We start from the raw sequence: 24378 nt of genomic DNA on the forward strand, positions 1-24378 counted from the left end.
GGCCCTGGTGACCTGCCCAGGGCCCACCTGACAGCGCTGCTTTTCCTCCCAAAGGCTGAGGAGAGATTGTCTTGCGGATAATCCCACTGTGTTACATTTTCCCATTACACTTTGGGCTTCCCCGGGCGCTGGCTCTGCTGGTCGTTGCCTGCCACGGCCCTGGCGGTGAGGAGTCCAATCCTCAGCCCACAGGAGACAGGCTGGTGTGTTTCCTCACCTCCAGTGCGCTCCAGCTACTCCGGCCCTGCTCCTGCTGGCATCTGCGCTGCGGCGCCAGCCACATGCCCTGGCGGGCGCTCGAGGCAGGGAAAGAGCCTGGGAAGCAAGAGCGGTGCCGAGACACTGGGCAGGGCAGGACCCCCAGGAGAGCTGGGCAGCAGTGCCCCTCCCCCACCCCTGCTATGGCAGGAAATTCCCCCAGTCTGGAGGCCCAGGCTGTGGGTGCGGGCACCAGTTAGTGTCCCTGGGGTGCAGGCAGCTCTCCGTTAGGGACTGGGCCGAGACCCATTCAACCCATTTCCACCAGGCCAGCACACAGCCACCAGGAGGGGTGGCTGGGGGGGATCTGAACCGGGGAGCTGGGAGTTCCCGTCTCCCAGTGCCCGGGCTCGGAGCCGCCCTGTGCCCCGGGCAGAGGCTTCTAAGGAGACCCACTGCTGAGCCTGCAGCTCCTCGCCCAGACAACAGTTGAATTGGGGCAGCTTTGTCTCCCCCTCTCTTGCCTTCCCTGTGCCCAGCGCCAGGTCTGAGCATCCTTGTGCCCCTGGGAATGTGCGGGAAGGGGGGGGGGGACCTGCCGCAGGCCAGTGACTCGGGATCCTGCTCTGTGCACAGACTGGTGGAAGCCAGATGCCGCAGGGTTTATTCCTCCCAGCCCAGGGCGTCACACCAGGCCCCCTGCACCAGTTACACCTTTTGGTTTGGCCCCTTATTAAGGGCTTCAGTGGTGTGAGGGGCCTGCAGGGTCCCTCTCTGCTGGGCAAATTTCAGCCCCACTGTCTATTCCATTCGCTCGGGTTGCCTCTTGGAACGTACCTGCAGGCCCCACCCTGGAGTGACCAGCCAAGCAAACTACCTACCTCCAGCTCCTTAAAGAAGATGCAGCTCCGTGCCCACTCCACAATGGAGAAGAGGGTCTGGTCTGCCATCTTGCACATGAGGCCAAAGGTGCTGAGTTTCTCATGCCGGCCTTTGCCCTGCTCCTGTTGCAGACAAGCCAGTATCCGCACCTTGACCTGGGGCTCGTCGGGCTCCAGCTGCAGCAGCTTGAGAATGACCTCAGGGATGTCGGGTGGGGCGCTGTTGGGATAGGCATCTGGATACATGTAGCTGGCCACAGACTCGTGGGAATTTGTGTAGTGGTCGGGGTACTCTGACTTGATGGTGCGGTTGGGAAAGGAGGGGTAATGGTAGCTGGACAGCGCCCCGTGGCTAGGCACAGTCATTCCCAAGGACGGCGTCCCATACGGACTTCTGTCATAGTCGACTGGTGTCATAGTGGCCGGGTTGGGAGGCAGGCTCTTGGACACCGAGTGGATGCCGTGGATGGTGGAGGACAGGTTGTAGTCAGTTTGCACTGGCGACACGATCTGAGGCACAGTCTCCAGCTTAAAGCCGTTGGCACGTATCAGAGCTTTCTTCTGCTGTTTTAAGGCACGATCTCGCTTGTACATGGGGCCGAATTTATTTCTTCCTCCTCGCATCCGGTCCGCTCGCACAGCTGTGGGGCAGAGAGAAAGAACGGCCTTTGGAATTCAACTGAGCCCAAGGGAGCCTTATCTTCCCAAAAGATCATGGCAAATAACCCTGAGAGCTCTGTCCAGATAGACTGGGGGGAAGGGGATGGTGAGGAGGAGGAGGGGAAAAGGCCGGATAGTGGTGAAACAAAGCATCTTGTCCTGCAGCCGTTCCATCATGGGAGCGATGGATGGCTGCATTGGGACACAGGGGTCCTGGTGCAGAGTCTCTCCTGGGGACTGTTATGCTGCCTCTGAGCAGCCAGTAGGGGGTGCTGTCCTAGTGAGGCGGCATCACCCCCTCGCCCTGGAACACTAAGAACAGCCTGAGAACACGCCCAGTTCCTGAGGCCCCATCCTCCATGACCGAGCTGTTTCTTTCCCGGGGTCTAGATAAGTGTCGCAGACCTGCCCCCCAGCAGCAAGGCCATCTTCAGCCACTCCCTGCACTGCCACTCACAAGCAAATCAAATCAAAGAGTTTCCATTTGCAGAAAACTATATCTCAGCAGCGTTGGCTAAGTCTCACTATTTTATCACAAGTCTTGCAATATTGATGCTTTTCTTAAAGCCCAAGATCCTGGAGTCAGGTGAATACATGAGAATCTCATCTTTCATGTTAAAAAAAAAAGGGAAAACAAATTAAGTTTCTAGTGCTCATTCTTGCAGAGAAATGCTTGAAAATGTGAAGTCAGGAGGCAAATAAAAACAACCCCAAGTTATTGTTTTTTAAAGTCTCAAGATTTTTAAACATAACCTCACAATTTGCTGGATCTTGACTCGTGATTTTTGAATGACTGGGAGTTGCAACAGTGTCTCGGTGAGATTTTGTTGAATTGGATCCAGTCGTGCACGCCTTCCTGTCAGACCCTTCCAACACGGCCATTACACGCAAGACAAATGGTCAAGCGCGCGCTCCAAAACATATGGGCCAAATCTGCAGTTGGTGTAGACCAGGCTAGCTCCATTGACTTCAACTGGACTATATCGATTTGCACCAGCAGTGGGCCTGGCCCGGTGTGTGTGTTATTAAAAACGGCTTAAAACTCTGCCCAAGGAGTCTTACAACAAGCTCCTCATGCTAACGGGCCCATTCGAACCTCTCCCCTTTCAAAGAAACAGATGTTCTCTCTGGACCCCAAAAGAAACACAAGAATGTGTCACTGCTCTAGGAAACAGGTGCTTCTTTGCTTCACAGGATCATTCACTCTCCTCTGTGGCCATTCCCAAGAGTGTTTTTGCCTTAAAAAAACACTCTTGGGAGAGCCTCAAATAGCTGAACGCTCCGCGTTGGAGCTGTGCGCAGATGGACATGAGAAAGGCTGGGCGGCTGGTGACCCCAGTGCTTGGGAAGCCACGGAAAATGTGTACAAAAGGGGAAAGCATCTAGCTTTGCCACCCTACTCTGAGTGGAGAGCTCAAGTGTTTGTGCTTCAGCTGTTATTTCTGCAAAAGGCCTCTCACTCACCTTTCCTTTCACTGCAGCCTCAGAAACCTGCTTTAGCAACCTTCACTGCACAACAGAACCACAGCGCTGGCCAGGTTTCTCAGAGACTGTCTGGGAACATGGGAGCATTCAGTGGGGACTGAAAGCCAGCCAGGAGGCAGGAGATGTTTGCAGAGACTTTCCTTGAAGGGGCACTCGCACTCCATGGAGAATGGCTCTCTCTAGAGAGAATCCTGTTTCTCCTCCCTCATTCCTTCTTACCTAGGGATATTTGCATGGAAACAGCCTCTCTGGGGGGCTGGCTGGCTAAGGGCAACAATGTCTGTGGAATACAGAACACTTCACCTCCCGGTCACTGTTTGAGATCCCACCCGATTTACCCTCCAGTGGCTGGGCAGTAGATTATATGGCTCACAGAGAGCATGTAAAAACCACCTCCACCGTCAGCACTAACCTGCGCCCTGGGTGGCAGCCTCCACAGAAAGGCAAAGCGCTGAATGAGCCAGAGAGACCGAACTCCCCTTCCACACTTATCCTTTGTCTGCACTACAACGGTTTGTTCCCATTTCTAGCACATAACACAGTGTAAAAGCCCCAGTACAAAGGGAGCGTTCAGGTACTTCTACCTGCTCAGAGCAGGTTTTCATGCCCATCACTGCTAGAGAATGGCGAGTGAAGACACCCTTCGAAATGATTCCTGCGACACAGGCGTGTGGCACAGTGGGGTGTGCAGAGGAAGTTTGCACAGCTCCTATCTGGGCTGCACCTGTGCAGTGCTGTTGAATAAATAGAGGCGTGCAGGCCCCAGAGCACTCAGTGTGGCATCTTTCACAAGCGGGAAATGGATGCACCCTTTTTTCTTTAAAAACAAGCACCCTAAGAGAGAAGACGTGCTTTGATTCTCATGCGTTCCCCTGTGCCCACGATTTCTGCCTCACCTGGGATCATAAACCCCTTGCTGTTTGCTGCATCCCAACTGGGTTCTTGTGCTGCTGCCACAAACACAAGATCCTGATCTCAGGTGGGAAACCGAGGGCAGGGCAGACGGACTGGTCAGAAAAGCAAAGATCCTGTATTCATTCAAATGTCTCCAGGAACAAAATGAAACAGGAAGTACAGATGCCTCCAAACTAAGGACAGACAAAAATGATGGAGCCTGAAATTTTCGCAGCTATTTAGACTGTTTCTTGGATTCCCAAAGCAGTCTGAGTTCGTGAATCGTTTTAGCTGGAGTTTAACACACGCTCCAACCCCATTCCCCTGCTCTCACTCTCTTTCACATACACACGGCACCTTAAAAAACTCAGTTCTGTGAGCAAAGGATCAAAGCTAGGTTGCTATAAGGAGATGCCCTATGTGCCATATTATTTTTCACTCTAATTTCTCTCCACCTCTCTGTGCCTTTCCTCACAGTATCTATTAAGTGGGGGCAATAGTGTGTAAACCTCCCAACCCATGGAGTAGGGTCAGAATTAGGCAAAGTGAGTTCATCCCTCTCCATTCTAAACAGAAACATCTTTAGTGTGGCCTCAGCTACTCCTTTATTCTCCAGAGTTAGTGCAGAAAGAGCCCGCTCTACCGGGATCTGGTTACTAATTCTGTACTCTACGGAGAAGTATTCCTGACAGATCAAGGTTTCCGCCCACCTTCTCACTGAAGCTCCTCCCCCACGCGCTTACCATCCATTTCAGGATCTGCTTTGAAATTGTTCTTCCTATTTTTAAAACTCTCCCTGGATTTGTTCCAGCCCATATCACAGGCCCTCTCTGCCCCCTCTCCCATCTCAGGCCTAGCACTGGCCTCCTCACCATCCCTTCACATAATCGCACCACGATTGGTGCAAGAGCCTTCTCCACTGGATCTTTGCATCCCTCTTGCCCCTGGCTTGCACCACTCAGTGTTTCTACCTCTCTGTTACACGTTTGATTCTGTGAAACATGCTCAGCAGGGTGAATTTGCATGGGCCGTGTTGTGCTGTCACTCTAGAGGAAAAGCCTGCATGTGAAACCTTTGATTATCTGAAGCTGTACTGTGATCAGCACAAAACACATGTACTCTGTTACTGCCGAGCAGCTTCAGAGACTCTCTTGTCGCTCTATTGCAGGGCACTCAGGTGAGCATTCTGATTTGTCTGGGATATGCTGAGATTGTGTTGTTCACACAGTCCAGACTTCTCAGTCGTTTCCTTTCTTGAGCATCAAGAGAGGCCTATGTCAACATCATACTTGTCCCCAAAATCAATAATTTCAGACTTGCTTTTGTCCTATTGAGTTGAAGGATCTCTTTAGAAGTGTCAGTTCAGATTTTCTGCCCAGTAAATACTAATAACTAAGGAAACGTAAGCTCCAATTTTCACCACAAAAGACAGACAGTCAAGTTGGGATGTCATTTTTCCTCTAGGTGATCCCTGGTGGATAAGCTACTGCAGTTTCATCAAGCAGCTCAGAGGGCGGGGAAAAGGCTGCTTTGAACAACACACAGACAACAAATATCCTGGCTTTGCCTCTGAGCCCCACAAACACACAGAACCACACTCAACCCTGCTGTAAGCAGGGGAGGCGCCTGGAAGTCAGGCGGGTGCAACTCTGTTGCCAACGGGGAACACGGGGCTCTGAGTTCAGTGTCCCTCACCCATTCACTGCACACAGGAGCAGAGTGTGAGTTCTGATTGCCAGCGAAGGCGACCGTGCCCGTTCTGTTACAGGACAGAGTGCTGGTACAAAGCGTCAGATGCTGCGATTTAGCAAAGTCCCTGGGCAGTGCTTAATTTGTAATGAAAGAGGTGCCAAGGCTCAAGCAATTTTTTTATTTTCATAATTGATGCAGCAAGCCCAGAGGTGCCAGGGCTCTGAACTGCCAAGCCTTAGCACAACTTAAGCCCTGCCTCTGGGTAAGCCGGACAGTTGGCTCAGGAACTGTTTGTAACTAATACTCCACTCACAGCCAGGGCTAAGGCGCAGATCTGCTTTTGAAATGACACTCAGCGCTGATGCCAGCTCCATGTTTGGGAGTTTGCATTGGCTGCCTGTGCCATTAAACGTTGTGTCCTGCTCTTAACTGTTCAGCCTCCAAAGCCTTCTGCCTCCTTCCTGCTTGGGAAATGATTTCCGTTTGTATTCAGGTATTAGCAGTACTTTATGTTCAACCCCCACTTTGCCCTTAATCCCCATGTGAACGAAGCACGGAGTCCCCCAGCTCTGAACAGGTGAGAGATACCCCGCTAGCCCCAACACTCTCTGCCCAGATCTTTTGATTTGGTGTAAAGTTTAATCCTTTTTTTTCCATTTTGTTACCCGGTGTTTGTAATGGTTTTTCCTGGCCCTGAGCCCTGCGTGCATTGTGAAGTTCTGCAACATCAGTGGGTAAGTGCCACGTAAAACACATCGTAATACAGAGGAACAATATGGTCTGATTCTGCTATCAGCCACACCAGCACAAATCAAGACTGACATCAGTAGAATGACCCGAATGTCAATCTGGTGAGAGATCCCCTGTGCTACTATGGGTCCTTGTATAAGGAGAAATTCCTGTTACAGTGAATGTGGCAAAAGAAAAACTATATTCTCACTGTTGCATCCTGCCATTTTATCCTGATTCTCACGATACTCCGTGTTTTCCTTAAAGCCTTGCCCCCTGGAATTATGCAAAGATAGGGGAATCTTGGCTTTCATTTAAAATAAACCAAAATACCAAAAACCAGAACATTTTCAAGCCCTTTAGCTTGCAGAGAAAACCTTCAAAGTGTGAACCCTAAATTCTGAAAAACCAGAAGGCAAATCAAAAGAACCCTACATTTATTATTTTTTAAAAAATCTCATGATTTTCAGGGGCCTGACTCATGTTTTTTGAATGGTAGGGGTTGGCTATGCTGTATCCTGGAGACTGGTGAGGGAAAAAAAAAAACAATCTAGCCCTGAATGGAGAGTTTACTTGGAATGATGATACTACAGTGGGAACCAAGGGCTGTTTTTAATTCTGAGGTCATTGCTTAATTCCCAGGCACAGCTGTGCCAGACAGTCTCATAACCTAAAATATTGCCCATGAAGATACGGATCCACTGACCCAACCCAAATCGTGTTTAAATAAAAAGAAATGAACAAACTACAATTACAAAACACTGAAGAAAAAAATTCTTTTGCTATAAGCAGCTGTCATAGCTGGCTTTGGGCCTGATCCTGTGTACTGGGTGCCCTGAAGTCCCAGTGATAGCAATGGGAGAAGACGGTGCTCCACACGTCACAGGAACAGGCCCAGTTTAGGGCCCTTGACTATTCACACCACATCTGAACGACTGACGACCCTTCCATTCTCCCCGTGGAGCACACCGAGTTCAGTGACACGAGGCGGCAGACCGGGGCTCTTACCTTCTAGTCTCATTCCCACCGTCAAGCACTTCTGAAAGCGACAGTACGGACATCTCTTCCTCTGGGTTTTGTCGATTTTGCAGTTCTGGCTTTCGGTGCAGGTGTAGTGCTTGTTATTCTGCACGGTCCGCTTGAAAAAGCCCTGATGATAACGAGAGAAGGAAAACATGCAGGGCATTAATACGCCAGCATTTACAGTATGTCCAGGACTAAGCTAGCATCCTGGGGAAGGGAGGATTCTGCACTAGGCTGCTGTTTAACACAGATGATTTGTTCCTTGCCTGGAGAAATTCTTTGCAGACCCACTGTCCTGGGGCAGAGGAACAAGTGGCTTTGGGAGAGTTGGACACTACACATCGATGAAAATAGCATCTTCGGTGACTGAGCTCTGCTGGTGGCTTTTATTTTCTTGGCCCCTATAGTCTCGTTGGGGGAAATTACTTAAAAAACTGCAAGAACAAATTCTCTGATCTGGATTTAACGGCAGTGAGCAGTGCCATGGGGGGAGCATAATGCCAGAAAAGCTAACAGTAACAGACAGGAGCTGCAGAGCCAGAAGTCATGTATTTTTGTTCAAGTTTTTAAAAGACAAAAGGTTGCAGGCCTGGCTTCTCTCCCCCAATGTCTGAACTCCCTTGCCCTGAGAAGGTGTCTCTTCTCAGTCAGACATGAGCTGAACTCCAGGAATCTGACTGCAAGACCACGGGAAACGTTTGATGTTTTTCATCTGCTTAGGACTCTGCTGAAATAGGAGGGGCCTGATGCTCAGCTGGTGTAAAGGAGCGTCCTAGTCAAGGCAATGGAGTGACACCTATTTACAGCAGCCAGTGCTGAATGCTTAGAAATGCCAGGGCTCCAGGGGAAGCCAGTGCGGCCATTGCTTTCCTTTCCTAGATTGCTTTTTAAAACAAATTTGGGGAATTGTGAAGAAGATGAATCCGGCCAGGGGGGAACGTCAGCCTGCCTCTCAATCTTCATTAACAACGTAGGTTAAAAAGGGGCCTGCTCTTTGAATACAAATCTGTGTCTATAGCCTGATTTATGTCTTTAAAGATCTGGACAAACATTCGCCCCAAACCTGGGAGAGGCAGCTCAGCCTTACCACCCCCATTGGCCAGAGAGAGCAATGAAGAGACTGGGATACTTCAGTGGGCCCCTTAGAAAGGCCCCAGAAAGACCCTTGGGAAGCAGACCACAGAGCGGGATACCAGCAGAACCCTGCTCGGGCCAGCACCCACAGGGCCTCTGTCTCTCCAGAATGCCCCCGGGACAGACGCTCATGGGCTGCTGGCTTGCCCCCAGAGGGGAGCCGGAGCTCAGGCAGAAGGAAATGCAGGGCCAAGCTCTGTCTGCACAGGGCCTGTGGGTGCGATGCTCCCCGCAGAGAGCAAGGAGACTGTTCAACATTATTCAACAGCAATTTGAGAGATTCCCTCCCCTCCCCCCCCAACGATTTTAAGGAGTCCGATTTAGCCCCCAGTCTAAAGCCTCTGGAAATAAAGCACAGCCAAGGGCTGGCTGGTGGGGAGGCCGCATTTCAACTCGGAGCTTTTCCGCTTCTGCAATTCCTCCCCAGCCCCAGGCAGGTGGAGGGACTCTCGCTGTTCTGTGGTTGGTGCTATGGGAAAGACCCCACTTCCCCCCGCTCCCCCCTTAAACCAGAAACTACAGGTAGCAACCGGCCTCCAATTTGCAAAAGATATTTGCCATTGCCTGGGAGACCCTCCCATTCCACCTTCTTCCACCTTCAGGCCGGACACATACAAGCAGCGGATGGGAAATAAAGGGGGGAGGAAAAACCGTTCAGCGGTCGGGGAGCCGCTTTCCCTCCAGAGAGGCCTCGAACAGCGATCATCCCCCCCCCCCCCCGCCCCGTACTGCGTCCCTCACCCAACATCAGCCCCCGCAGTAACAACAAAACTCTGCCCGATTCGGCTTCGCTTCGCTTTGCTTTCCACCAGTCACTTTGGTATTTGGTTCCGCGATTTTCTCTCTGTCTCCGGCACTGCAGCTGAACTGCGAGGGGATTTGGACAGGATACCCCATAAACCCCATAAACCCGGCGCGCTCTGATCGCCTTAGATGCCCCGCAAGTTACAGCGGGTCTGATGCCGCCTGTCCCCAGCAGCCAGGCAGCCTTGCGGTGGCACCTTTCCCCCGCGGCCAGCACAGAACGATGCCCGATGAACGGACACGGGACAGCGCTCAATTCGATTCCATTTGAGAGCAAACAACATTCCTGGGGCTCGGTATATTTCGTGGTGTAGATTAGTGGTGCAAGCAACGGTGCACACGTCTGACTCCGAAATAAAAACAATCCGCACCTCTGAGCGGGCTAATTATAGGGTTAACCTTTTTAAACTAAAAAAAAAAATCCCTGAACCATTTGATTTAATTTATTTCGATTGCTATAAAATTAATATTTCCTAATATTTCTTCTAAAGAGCTATTTTAAAAACATCTAAAGACCCTGAACATCTATTCTGTTTTGATGAGCCGAAGAGTCAAACGGAAAATAAAACACAGCTGTAATAAGCACTCTACCTCGGCAACTCGCCTGCGCCGTTTAAACTCAATGAACTTGGGGAAATGCAGGTACATAAATCCGGAGCGAAAATGATTCTACCTGCTCCGGAGTTACACTCCGGCCATAAATCTCGGAGTTACTGCACGCTCTCCTGTGGAGGAAACAATTCACCCCACGGACTGCTACAGTTTCGTTTTAACAAATGACATGACACGTAGCTAAACCTGCGCAGAAACATGTCTTATGTGCATACAAAAATAATCTTAATTTGGACTTCGATCTACTTTAACACACTAGCCCGGGGGTCGGACTTTGTTGACTAAAACCCCCTTGGGCCAGCGGGTTGCGTGACTTCCCCTGGCAGTTTAATCGGGGTTTGTCACAGAAACACTAAATCCAGCCGCTCCCCGACGCTTTCAGCAAAGATAATCATTTCAATCCTTCCCCGCGCGCAGGCTGGGCTGGTTTGTAGACCCAGGTACTAGCGATACGATCAGCTCACCCCGGTCATTTCTACTCCAAGAACAGACATTAGTTTAGTTCTTTCATTATCCGTTGTCACATCTCCCCGATGTGCCCTGTACACCCGGCGAGTGTTTCCCGAGTCAGACTGTCCCTCCCGGGTGCAAGGCCGCGGACTCTGCATTTATTAGGATCAAAATGCAAGTTACGTTTGAAAAGTTCAGTTACCCCCAACTCCTGTATTTGCGGAGCGGCTCCAAGAAAAGTGCAGCCCCTTCGCTGACATTCACACGAGCTTCAGACTTTCAAAGTGCAAAGCGTCGCGCTATCAAACCAGCCGAGCGCTTCGCCCAGGAATTGACTCCGGATTTTATGGAAAACGATATTTGTTCCGTCCCGCGCTCCCGGCTAAAACCGAGGTTGGGCACCGGCCGGGGGGATCGGGGCTTTCCACGGCAAATGAACACCCCGCGGCATTGATTCGCCAGGCACATCTGGAGAGTTAAAACCCCCAGCCCGACGGACCTCGCGAGCTCTGCAGCGCGGGGAATTAGAGCACAACGATTTCCCGGCCTTGCGGATCCATCCCTAACTCCTGCCAACGAAACCCTGGAGGGGCCGGGGGGCCCGCCCTGCCCCCGCTCGCCTTTGGCTGGGGCCGGCGGCTAGGGGCCCCTTTCGGGGCGAGCCTCCCCGGCTCGCGGCGGAGCGAGGAGACTGGAGCCAAGCCCGCCTGGAAGGGGCGATCGGACCAATTCCTCCTGGGCCCTTATCGACAGCAGCCAGCGCGTCCTGCCCGGCCCCGCGGGCGGTTTCCTACCTTGCAGCTTTCACAGGTGAGCAGCCCGTAGTGGTACCCGGAGACCTTGTCCCCGCAGACAGGACACAGCTCATCCAGGTCCTCATCATAGGTATAGTCCATCACCTCCAGCGGCCCGCCTGCGGGGAACGAGAGCAGGTCAGCGCGGCAGCCCCTGGGCCGGCCCGGCGGGGAGGCGCGGAGCGGAGCGCGGGGCGCTGCGGAGCGTGACAGGCAGGTGGCGGGTGCTGCGGGCGGACCCTTTATAGCGCCTGAGGCTGCACATCCAGGCTGGTGCGGGGAAGTGACCACCCCCGAGGGGCGGCAAGCCCGCCTGTGGGGGGGCCGCAGCAGCCGCGGGGGGCTGGGAGCAGGGCGGGGGCGGGGGAAGGGACCTGGAGGGCAGGGCCGGAGACTCTGGTGCCACCCTCGGCTTTCCCGCTCTGGGCGCGGGGCTGGGGTGCCAGGGGCCGGGTGCGGGGCTCGGGCTACCCGCCTGCCCTGGGGGTGCTGGGGCCGTGCGCCGTGCCCGGGAGTAGCGAGGGGTCTGGGCTCCAGCTGCGCCCTGCCCCAAGGAACTCACGGGGACAGGCCCGGGGCCGAGAGGGGAACCGCCCGTGCCCAGCTCCGGGCTCGGGGTCCCGCTGGTCGGGCGCACTCGGGGGGGCGGCTGGGGCCGGGGGCTAAGCGGGGGCAGGTCCTGGCTTTGCCCGTCGCTGCTCCAGGGGCCTGGACGCGCCTCGGCTGTGGGGCGCGGGGAGAACCGCGGGCACCTCCGGGCTTGTCACCGCGGGAGCTGCCGCCGGGCAGCGGCCACGGCCCGAGCCCGGCCCACCTCGGCGGCTCCACTTCGCTGCAAACACAGGCGGGAGCTCAGCTCCCCGCGCCGACGGCACCGTCAGCACCGGGCCATGGGCAGAGCGGGCCCGGGCCCTGCAGGGTCCCGCCGCCACCCCTGGGCGAGGGGGTCCGAGGCCCCGGCCCGGCTCTCTGGGGAGCCTGGAGCGGTCCCGGGGCGGCGGGGGACTCGGACCCTGGGCTGTAGCGGCCTGGCAGGCAGAGAGCGCCGGGCAGGGCCGCCCCAGGGCTTGCCCCGCGCCGGGTGACAGGCTCAGCGGTTCCGCGGGGCTCGGACCCATGCCCGGGCGGTGCCCTGCAGGGAGCCGTCCCGTCCCGGCTCCTTGGAGATCATTAGAGCCTCCCCTACCCCGCTCATCCCGCTGCGCCCCCCCCCCCCCGCCGCTCTAGCCCGGCACGGCTCGGAACGGCCCCCGCACAACGCCTGCCAGGGACGGGACCTGAGCAGCGCAGCGCGCCCCACACTGGACCATGGCTCCGGCACCAAGGGGGAGGTGGGCCCCGTCTCCAGGTGCCCAGATCCCGCCGCTCAGCTCCGCGGGCTCAGAAACACCCGGCCCGGCCCCGGGGAGCAGCGCGAGGGGAGCAGGCGCAAATGTCGCGCTAACCCTCATGGCGCGCAGGGGCAGTTTGGGGCCCCGAGAGCCGGGCCGGGCCGTGCTCCCCGCGGGTCAGTCTGAGACTCGCCCGGCACCGGGGGCTCCCTGCTGGCTGGGGAGGAGCCGGCCGGGCTCTGCCCCCCTGGTTCTCCGACTCCCTCCAGCTGCAGGAGCGTTGCAACAGGCGGGTCCTGGCGGCCCAGGTCCGTCCCCGGGCGCGCACGGGCCAGGGGGCTGCATCACACGCGCCCACGGAACCCCCGGCCTAGGCAGCGGCTGCTCCCCGCCCGGTTCCGGCGCCCCGGCCCCGCGGGGTCTGGGATTTCCCTGCCCCAGGCCTGCAGCGTTCACAGGGGGAAGCGCAGGGCTCCGAGGGGCCCCGGGGGGTTCTGTTTGCACCGGCTTCGGGGCGCCTCAGGGACCCACGTAGGAGACCAGCTGCCCGGGAGCCGGTCTCAGCTCCTACCCAGGGCACAGCCCAGGGGCAGAACCACACACCGACCATGGAAACCCGCCCAGGGCCCGACCCAGCTCAGCGGGGAGCGCCCCGAACCGCCGCTCGAGGCCGTGGGCATGTGGGGGGCTCAGCGCCTCCCCCGAGGCGCTCAGCTCCAGGCCGGCTCAGTGGGGCTCCCCACAGCCCCCGGACACGGCGCCCGGCTTTGCTCCCGGAGCTGCCCTGCAGGGTCCGGCCGCCCCCCAAAACCTGCCCCCGCCTCAGCCCCGCGCGCAGCACCCCGCGCACTAACGCGGGCCAGACGCTGCCTTTGCTAACGCCGAAGCAGTGACACCATGGACAGACCCCCGCTCCCTGCCCGCGGCCCTTCATGGAGCCCCTTGACCAGGTCAGAGCCGGCGCTAGGCAATTGCTTAGGGCCCAGAGCTGCTCAAGGGGCCCCCATTCGTTTTTTATTATGTGCTGGGAGTGGGAGGGGGGAATATATCCCTGCTCAGGGCCTCTAATGGGCGATCCCCGCCACTACCCCCCCCCCCCCCTCAGTATTTAGCCAAGGGGATGGTGCTGGCCCCGCCCCCAGGGTACTGAGATCTTATGCTACAGTTGACCCCCCTCTCTACATCAGCAGTTTCTCAAACCTTTCCCAGATCAGGGACCAACTTGCTGCCCCCTGAACTGTGCCAGGGAGATCCCAGGGAGCGTGCTGGTTCACAGACCCATCCTTGAGAAACACTGCTCTAAACAGAACAGGAGTACTTGTGGCACCTTACAAATTTATTAGTCTCTAAGGTGCCACAAGTACTCCTGTTCTTTTTGCGGATACAGACTAACACGGCTGCTACTCTGAAAACTGCTCTAAACAACAATACACCCCCCCAAAAAAAACAATTAAAGGCCCCCCAAGCAGTTGAAGCCCCTTAAATAATGAGCTAAGAACCTGGGTTTGAAAGTTGGCTGGAATGGGCCTGTGAGCAAAGGGGATTATTACACTGGGCCCTGTGGCTCTGCACTCTAAGAAGGATAAAAGAGCTGTCCTCCAAGCGCTGCCAGGAGGCTGCCACCGAGGGAAGATGGCCCTGGTCGGTCCCGGAGACAGGGGAAGGGGAGAGCGCTTCCCCCTCTTCGAACACTTGTCTAGTGCCACGGCCCACTCGCACTCAGCAGGGCCCTGGCAGTCACACGCGGCCCCGAGGCCTCTCCCCTGCTAAACTCCACCTCTACCCTGGGCATGACACAGGCTAAGAGCTTCCCCGACCCTCTTGGGCACCTCCTGCACCATCAGCCACAGGTGAGGGAAGGCCCCAGTGGTGTGATGGCGGAGATGAAGGCTCAGTTTAGGGCCATGCTGAAGGGGGCAGAATTAAGGTAATATAATATGGAGATATACCTATCTCATAGAACTGGAAGGGGCCACTGAGCTATCCCTCCCCCCCAAGGTGGGGGGTGGGAGGGCAGGGTCTGGCCGTCATTTCCTCAACTTTGTCCCTGCTGGTTTTCAGAGGTTTGTATTTAGCCACCCTCCTCCTTCCGACAGTCAGTGCCAGCCTCAGCCCTGGTAACGGCTACTGGAAAGAAGCCTTTGCACAGGTTTCCTGCGGCTACCTTCAAGGGGGCATGGGTTTAACATCATGGAAAGGCAGGAGGTGCTCATGTTTCTAAGTCTAAACATGGGAAAAGCAGCTGTGAGACAAACCTGCACACCCCCATGGTAGCAGATGTCATCCACAGCCCAGGGCCTAGGAGAACCGGGACAGTCAACGACTATGGGGTGAACTACTGAGCTATCCCTCCTGTAGTTCAATCACTGAAGCTGTAGAGCACCCAGAGGTGACCAGAATTCAGCAGCCTCTTAAAAATCAGCTGGGCCTGTTCTCATTGTAGTTACTGGCTTCTCATTCCCCTGAAGGGCTGTAGAAATCCTTCGAATGATCTATAGCGATGTGATGGTAGGAAAGCTTCACCTCCTTAGCAGAGATGGGCCTTTAGCTGCTGGTTTTATGCTTGCTCGGGCCTAGCCCTTGGAAACCAGGAACGGCTCCATTTCTAGTTACTCAAATCTACAACCTGATAATTGAATCTCAGCTGAAAACTCCAGCACCAGCCTAGCGCTCAGTGCAGACTCCTGAGCTCTGTTCTAGCGCTGCCGCCCACCTCACTCTGGGACCTTGGGCGGGCAATTTAACCCAACCATAAAATGGTGATGAGAATATCACCCCCTGACTTTACCAGGGACCTGGGATTAGTCCGTCAGTCAGGAATTCCAGGTTGTACCGTGCTTTGAGAGCTGCAGCTGAAAGGTGCTGCTGGAGTGCTAGGTGTGTTAGAACATTTGAATCCTTCACTAGGGAAAATTAATAATGTCGATAACGATAGACACAACTATAGGAGCATTGCACATGCCCCACCTGCAGTAACTAATGCAAACGGTGACGTGATCCCCTTAGCTGATGGCAGTTACTAAATGCTGGGATTTAATTCATTGCTTCACTTAGTTTAGAGACACTTAATGAAACATTGCATGGCAGCGACATCAGAGCACAGCTTACTCCGGAACACACTAATGTGCACCGTACATTTTCTACTGATCAAGTGGGTTTTGTTCTCTTAATGGAAGTTTGATGCTTGCAGGCAGGTATGAACCCCGCACCACAATCACCCATCATGTTGCATTTGAGAAAACAGGAATCAAGGCTTTACACAGCACATCTGTGAAGGCTCCCAACACACACACTCCCCCACCCCACCCCCCACAATCCCCCTACACAATATCCCACCCCCCACTATCCCACCCCCCATACTCACACACACTATCCCACCCCCCCACTATCCCACCCTCCCACAATCCCCCCCCACACACACACACACTCCCACCTCCTTCACATATACACAAGAGGCCTAATAATGTCACAGCTAAACCCCTCTGTAGCAGCCGCACCGTATGTGGTGGCCAGCACTGATGTTACAAAGAGAAGCACATCACAGGGTTCTACGAGTGTCTGCACACTCGGCACGGGCCTGAGCAAACTGCAATTCCCTTCACAAAATCCCAATGCACACCCAGCATTCTGTCTTGCTCCCACGACTGGGGCAGCCCAGGGGAGCTACTTATGTTATCTTCCCACCTGTAGCTTGCTGTGTTACTTCCCCATGGCAGGCACCGTCTGGGCTATGACAGACCAGTGTGACACACACTTAGTCTTCAGTGTGCAGAGCATTAACTAGTGCCACGGGGCCGAATCCAGCCCTGACTTACGCTCCTCAGGAAACCCTCCATATCAACAAGGTTGCACAGCATGGGAATCAGGTGAGACACTGGCCCATTGCAAAAACAATTGCCCTGCTACCGTTGCTCCAAAAATTCACCCCTCAAGTGCAGTGCAGTACCCTGCCGCCTAGCACCGGACTGAGAAAAGGGATTGCCTTTGGGTAGCATTTCAGTAAGAACCTGGCCCTGACAAACTGATTCTAACTACGTCGAGGAGCAGATCTAAACACACCAGCAGCACGACACGACTCCAGCGGTGGAGAGCATTCAGATACCCCCAAACCAGGCAGAACTCCCCAGTCACCCCGGCCAGGGCCCAATTCTGCTCCATCCAAGTCAATGGGAACACAATCCTCTCAGCCTGTGGAAGCCAATGGAGTGGCAGGGATGTGCGGAAGGGCTGGCTTTGGCCTCAAGGGTACAGGAAGGTTTGCAGAACTCACAGCCTGAGGCTTGTGCTCCATCTCAGGTGCGCCTCTTCCCTGCCCATAGCTTCCGGAAGGGGGGTCTGGACTGGGTCTGAGTTTCTGGAGCCCACAGTGAAATTGCAGGGGTGTGACTCTCATGGGGACAAAAGCCAATAGCCAGCCCCCTGCAAGCAAAACTCCTGTGGCGCCTCACAACGTTCTGCTGGGGCCCAGCGCACGTGGGGCTCTGCCCCTCTGCTGGATGGCGGGCTCCTCCTAAGGTAGCAGCCGCAGCCTCCCGCCTGCGGCAGGGAGCGGGGCACTGCCCAAGCAGAGGGTTCGCCCTCGGGGTGGAAGCTGCACTCCCGGCCCCGTGGGATGTGCAGCGAACAGGAAATAGACGCCAGCGGGATGGGATCACTTCATTCAAACACACCATTAAAAGAGCCTCGTCTCTAATAATAGCTGCAAATCAGCCTTCAGTGCAGAACAGCCGTGCTTGGGCTATTGTTAGAGGAAGGAAAACTCCCCTTAAAAGCTCAGTAACCCCGTCATGTTCCTCCCAGGGATCTCAGGGAAGTAGTTGGGTGGCTGAAGAGCAGGGCAGGGGGTGGGGCCGTACCAAGGAATTGTCGTCTCAGAGACTAGACGAGAAGAGGCAATCACAGCCTCGCGTTTGGTGGGGGAAATGATCCAAAATGGCAAAGACTGAAAGCAACCGGGAGCCAAAGACTGTTGCTGTCTCCTGCATATATTGCACCCTAACCAAGAGCCCAAGGGCCGGGGGAAATCAGGCGGTACACTGCTGCAGGGAAGGATTGGTAGTCAGCTGATTGGTAGTGGGGCCATAGGCTCCCCCGCTCTAGGGCTCTGGCCTTAAGTCGGCCTGGGGAATAAAAGCTGGAACCAGCTGATGGTTCTTTGGTGCCCTCGGTGCAAATCCACAGTGGAAATGCTCACCTGGTGCTAAGTTGGTGGCAGTCTGAGCTGGGAAGTCCAGGGAGGATCTCCCCCCATGCCTGTAACCCCTTGAAGCACGCTGGCAGAGCAGAGCCATGTGTGATAATGGGGACTGACACTTTAAGGACTGAGCTTCCCAGACAGAGAGCCTGGGCAGGGTGCTGGGAAGCTCTTGTTATGCACAGCCAGCTGGACCCAGACAGAAAATAAAGCTGATCTCTTTTGTGCTCCTTAAGCACCGAGTTCTTGAAGACCACATCTGGCAAGCGTGCCCTGCCATTGCCCGGCTGTACTAGTCCCGCGGACGGCTTGGCCCGAGGGCTGTTACTGAGGGATCTTCCCTGGGTCAGTTGCTCTCAGAACTGAGTTTCAACTCTTTAACCTCTTTCCCTTGTTCTCCAGCTTGGGAAGCTTTTGCAGGCTCTGTTTGTACCTTCCTCTCTCCTCCACCCTAGAGATGACACTACTGAGGAGGCAGCAGGAAGGACGTTTGCCCCCCTACCTCACAAGCAACCCCAACATCCAATCACACCCATCCGTGTCCAGCTCTCTCAAAACTAATTCAGTGGTTTACCGCCCCTCCCGCAGCTCCTGCTGGGAGGCTGTTGCAGAACCTCACCTCTCTGAGGGTTAGAAACCGCCTGTTAATTTCCAGCCTGAATTCATGGCCAGCTATCTGCATTTGTTCTTGTGCCAACCCTGTCCTTTAGCTTCAATAGCTCTTCATGCTCCCAGGTGTTTACCCCTAACGGATTTATCGAGCGCAGTCAGCTCCCCTCCGAGCTGTTTAGGTTGTGAGGAAAGTTTGGGAAACAATTGATGTTAAAGTGAAGAAGTGGGTCAAGCCTCAGCATTCCCTGGAGGTGGCTTGGGCCAGGTGTGGAGACCAGCAGCTCTCCTGGGCCCATTACCCCAAGTTCCTGAGACTGAGGCAGCACCAATCCTTAAACAAGTGAACCACCTGGAGGGGTTTTGGGGGGGTTCAGCACTTATGGGAAGCAGCAAGGTGTGTGCTGTACAATGGCACAAGCCGTCCCAGCTCCATGCTGCGGGGCCTGGGCCAAGTGCTGGTGGGAATTCACAATAGCAACCGATTCCGAAGCTTTTATTCCAATAACTGGAAACTGTAAGACACACAGCTTCAGCCTCCCTTCCCAAGGCACCACCGGAGCCTCCCTCTCAGCCCAGACAGCAAACGCCCAGAGTTAGACAGGGACCAACGCCCAAGCAGAGGCTGAGCTGGTGCGGCATTGCGCGCCGGGCGCTGCAGAGTCTTGGCCAGCCCCAAGCCCGTTTCACCCCAGGCAGGAGCCAAGACAGCACTGGAGGATTTTAAAAGTGCAACGATTGAAATGACCTTGATTATTCCTGCTGTGAAATACTCACTCAGGAGGCAGCTCTCTGCTTAGCAGGCTGGGGCAGGCGGGCGAGTCGGCGCGCTCGTTAGCACCTCCAAAGTGAAACTCCAGACAACGAGCCTCAGCTTTAATTGTTCAGATGGACTGTCCCACGCGGCCGGGGATGGGGCTGATTTACAGGCCCTCTCTCTGTTGCGTGGGTATTTAAACATGCAGACGCACACACAGTCTTGTGCTGGATGCCCAGCCAATCTCCTCCCCGCTGGGGGCTAGGCTCCGGGAAGACGGGTCCAAACTAGTTGCCTCATTGGCTTCTGTGGCCACGTGACTGCGCTAAAAAATAATTAAGATACAAACCCCTGCTCATAAACTAGCATTAGAAAGTGACGGAGTGGAGATAAGTGGGACCTTTGCCATAGATAAAGCAAGAGGGAGAAGAAACGTGCAAAGGGAGGGATGGGATGGACACACACTAGCCAGGGAGGGGAGAAAGAGCTCATTAAAACACAAGGGAGGGGAATGGAATCAGGCGGATTTACAGCCCCGCTCAAGCAGGGGGTTGGACTTTTTGGTCCCCGCTCCTGCCCCGAGATATAAAAGAATGGGGGATTGTGCACCCACTCTTCCCATACAGGCCAAGCACAACTCAGGGGCCTCTGGAAAAAGACACCCTCCTTTCCATCGGGCAAGGATGGGTTACTGGGGTTAGAAACCTGTTACTGGGGATAGAAACCTGGGACTAGGATTCAGGGACTTTTGCCACTAGGGTCACCAAGTCCAAGCCAGTCTAGATTGGGGGACTCAAGGGCTCCAGGGCTTAACGAAGCACTTCACAGCTCATCATCCGAGGTCATAAGAACGGCCATAGTGGGTAGATCTAGCCCAGTATCCTGTCTCCTGCCAGTGGTCCAGAGGGAATGAACAGAACAGGACAATTATCGAGTAATCCATCTTCTGTCATCCAGTCCCAGCTTCTGGCAAACAGAGGCTAGGGACATCCAGAGCTTGGGGTTGTGTCCCTGACCATCTTGGCTAGTAGCCATTGATGGACCTATCCTGCATGAACTTATCTACTACTTTTTTGAACGCAGTTAGACTTTTGGCCTTCACAACATCCCCTGGCAACGAGTTCCACAGGTTAACTGTGCATTGTGTGAATAAATACTTCCTTTTGTTTGTTTTAAACCTACTACCTATTAATTTCATTGGGTGACCCATTGATTCTTGTGAAGGGGTAAATAACACTTCCCTAGTCACTTTCACTGCACCATTCATGATTTTAGGGACCACCAGCATATGCTCCCTTAGTTGTCCTTTTTCTAAGACGAACAGTCCCAGCCTTTTTAATCTCTGCGTATAGAAGCTGTTCCGGACCCTTAATCAGTATTGTTGCCCTTCTCTACTTTTTCCAATTCTAATATATCTTTTTTGAGATGGGGCAACCAGAACTGCACCCCATATTCAAGGTGTGGGTGTACCATGGATTTATATAGTGGCATTATGATATTTTCTGTCTTTTTATCTATCCCTTTCCTAATGGCTCCTAACATTCTGTTCGCTTCTCTGACTGTTACTGCACACTGAGCAGATGTTTTCAGAGAACTATTCACTATGACTCCAAGATCTCTTTCTTGAGCAGTAACAGCTAATTTAAATCCCATCATTTTATATGTATAGTTGGGATTATGTTCTCCAATGTGCATTACTTTGCATTTATCAATATTGAATTTCATCTGCCATTTCATTGCCCTCAGTGTCACAGTTTAGTGAGACCCTTTCATAACTCTTTGCAGTGAGTTTTAGACTTAACTATCTTGAGTATCATCTACAAACTTTGCCATCTCACTGTTTACTCCTTTTTTCCAGATCATTTATAAATCTGTTGAACAGCACAGGTCCCAGTACAGACCCTTAGGAGACATCATTTACCTCTTTCCATTGTGAAAACTGACCGTTTATTTCTTCCCTTTGTTTCTCATCCTTTGAACAGTTCCTGATCCTTCCCTCTTATCCCATGACTGTTTACTTTGCTTAAGAACGTTTGGTGAGGGACCTTGGCACAAGCTTTCTGAAAGTCCAAGTACACTATATCCACTGGATCACTCTTGTCCTCATGGCTGTTGACCCCCCTCAAAGAACTCTAATAGATCGGTGAGGCGTGATTTCCCTGCACAAAAGCCATGTTGACATTTTCCCAGCACAAAGTCAGCCTGCAGCAGCTTAACAAGCAGGTGCTTGGGGTGGCCAAGGGAGAGGGGCGGCATGTGTGGCAATTTGGGGGGCAGAAGGTCCCTCACTCCCTCTAGGAGCAAAGGACCTGCCGCTGAACTGCCACCGCCGATCCCAGCTTCCCCCCCCCCCCCAATTGCCACCGCCGGGCACGATTGTGGCTTTTTTTTTTTTGCTTGGGGTGTCAGAAATGCTGGAGCCGGCCCTGTGCAGCAGTCATCACCGAAAATCCCCTGGAGCCTATGTGCACCGAGTTGGTGGGACTCAGGCTAGTTTAAGGGGGGCTGGTTCTTAGGTAACTGAACTCAGCAGAAAGGCCAAGCGGTGAATTAGCTGTAGTTCCTCTCCCAACCGAGGCGATGCAGCCATGCCAGCACTGAGGCGTGCTGGGGAGGTGGCACTGGGGGAAAGCTCGCCCTGACATGGACGGAGCTGCTGCCGCCTTGTGCCCAGAGAGAGGACTCAGGCTCCCGACCCATCATTCTGGCTCCATTTCGATTCGCACACGGATTGTAGCTGGTTGAAATGGGCAGCTTTTCCCTGCGGTCACCGAACGCTATTAATAGACATGTTTGTGTAGAGAACTGGAGAAGTCCAGGGCAGACAGCTGCTTGGATTTACAGAAACAAAAGCTTCCCCTTTTATTATTATGCACAAAGTTCCCGAGGAGAGACAGAACTCGGAGCAGCACCATAACCAGCTTCTAAGCTCTCTCACCTTAGTTGAACAGCTTTCCTTCTAAGTCAGACACAGGTGCAAGCTAGAACATTCGTTGTCACGTTATGTCCCTCCCCCGGTCCCCAGGGATATTTTATTATAACACAGGCACCTGGTGTCTAATTAACCCATGTGAAATAGACTCAGATACTGAGTCCCCAAGTTGCTAAAATCTAGTGCAAAGAACATATATAGCAAAAATATTTCATTTAAAGCATATTTTAATGGAAATGGGTTTTTTAAATTTAGATTGAAATATAACCTTGCAATGTTTGCAGTTCAAACATTGCAGCATTTTGCTTGTGCATAAAAGCCAGAAAGTGAACCTGACTGGGATATTTTCACTCTCCCGTCATGGAAGTTTGAGGTGGGAAAAAGCCATTTAATCAAGAAAATAACACGTTAGAGAAGGTAATATTCAGAAGGCACTGACTGGAAATTAAAATCCTTCGCTCAGCAAGGAGACTGCTTTAGGATCCCTTAATCTGCCCCATGCCACGACATATCCTAAAACAAGCACACTGCAAGAAAACTTACCTTAGGTGGTTTGTTGTGGGACCATGAAGTCTTCTTGTAACGGGCCTAGAGTGGCCAGACAGCGAGTGTGAAATATTGGGCCGGGGGGTAATTGGCACCTATACAAAATACAGCCCTGCATAGCAGGACTGTTCCTAGCAATTCAGGTCAGCAAGTCACCCTAAGCAGACCAGCACCCCAGGGGCCTGGCTAAACACACCAAACCCTTTGGCACATTGGACATAAGAGTGAGGACTGGCCCCAGTCCTGCAGAGACTCCCGGAGATGGAGATCTTTACCCACCGACACTGAAGTCAGTGGGCTCTGTGCAGGGCTGGGGGCTAGGAGGCAAAGAGAACAGTGAGTACATCAGAGAGACTCAGGCCGGGCTCCACCTGTGAGCAGTCACCCACACAAATAGCCCCACTGAATTCAATAGGGCTGCAGAGGCCAGGGGATAAGCTCTAACAAAGGTTTGCTAACAGCTGCCGTTCCCTTGCGGTGGCATTGCCCAGGACAGACGCATTCTGCAGCGACACCAAGTTACCCGTGGTTCGGATTTGACCAGGCGTTTTAACATTTCCTTTGCAGGAAAGTGTCCAAGTTAGAGAGTTGTTCACAACACACAGACCCAGCAGCAAACGCCCAGTGGATGTGCCACATCGAGCATAGAATGAGGCAGATCATGCTGTGCTGACCAGAACCAGGCACCAGCGAAAGCTCCAGTGGAGGTCTGCTCTAGTCCCACATGCTCATTACCTGAGTTCTAACCCCCAGCCTGGGGGTGTCTCAGCGTCAGGACACGAGAAAAGGCTGCCGGGTCCGCCCTCTCTAAAAACCCCACAGAAGAAATGAGCAAGAGGAGAGATGATTTCATGCTGCTGCTGCTAGGAAGACAGGCCAAGGGTCAGGGTTTGAGCTTCAGAGGAGCCAGTGTAGCAGAGGTAGGAATAGCCATAATTAGTATCTATGAGGAATTAATGGGGGGGGATGAGTGCTCGTGTTAGCAGTTAAATATCAATTTGGTCTCAGCATAGTTAAAAATAAGATTTCTCTTGCTACTAATATTCCCCACAGTTGCAAAGGAAGCTGCTTGCTCACCTGGAGGGGAAATAAGCCCGCAGCAGCTGTTTACATGGTGAGAATGAGAGCACGGAGAGAGAGGAGGGGCATGTACGCTGGTGAGCAGGCTGGCAGTGGCCGTTGTGTATGCAACACAAAGCTGAGCCCAGTGCCCAACACTGCCAGCTACCTTATCCCATGTTTCACAGTACTGTGGGGTTTATGATAAAGCCCCAGCTCCTGGAGTCCAGTGATTGTATCAGACTCTCAGTTTTCATTTTTACAATGTTTCTAATTCCTCCTGTTAGTGGAGAAAAGCTCGAAAACATGACCTGAAGGTGCCCAACAGCAGAAGGCAAATGAAAACCTACAATTTTTTTTTAAAGCTCATGATTTTTGAATTGATTAGTTGACTCATGAATTGCAAATGTTTGGGGTTGGTGCCCCTCTCCAGGGGCAGCAGGGAGAGTGGACAGTGGCTCCGGCTGGTCAGAGGAGGGGAGGAAGATAGCTGTACGGTTAGGGGCTGCGTGGCGAGGGCTGGAACCAGGAGTGCTCTGCCTTGGAAGCCAGGGTGGCTGGGCGCTGACTGGGCCTGGGCTAACTTTAATGGGG

The 24378-nt window shown here is 53.7% G+C and overlaps 1 protein-coding gene across 3 annotated transcripts in view; it reads right to left on the minus strand.

Annotated features, from left to right (window-relative positions):
* The window catches only part of NR5A1 (nuclear receptor subfamily 5 group A member 1), a 66178-nt gene extending 46693 nt beyond the window's left edge, over positions 1-19485 (minus strand). Inside the window, exons 1-4 of one of the 3 annotated variants that reach the window (XM_065572602.1) lie at positions 19268-19485; positions 11357-11475; positions 7548-7689; positions 1076-1720 (exon numbers count right to left, since the gene is read on the minus strand). In XM_065572602.1, coding sequence (XP_065428674.1) covers positions 1076-1720; positions 7548-7689; positions 11357-11458 — 889 coding nt within the window. In that variant the 5' untranslated portion in view covers positions 11459-11475; positions 19268-19485. Of the gene's footprint in view, positions 1-1075; positions 1721-7547; positions 7690-11356; positions 11476-12170; positions 12507-12801; positions 12954-19267 lie in introns of those variants that run through there. The other 2 variants (XM_065572603.1, XM_065572601.1) reach the window with 2 other exon arrangements.
* Between the last annotated feature and the right edge of the window lie 4893 nt (positions 19486-24378).

Source organism: Chrysemys picta, chromosome 18 (genome assembly GCF_011386835.1).
Source record: "Chrysemys picta bellii isolate R12L10 chromosome 18, ASM1138683v2, whole genome shotgun sequence".
Lineage (NCBI taxonomy): Eukaryota > Metazoa > Chordata > Testudines > Emydidae > Chrysemys > Chrysemys picta.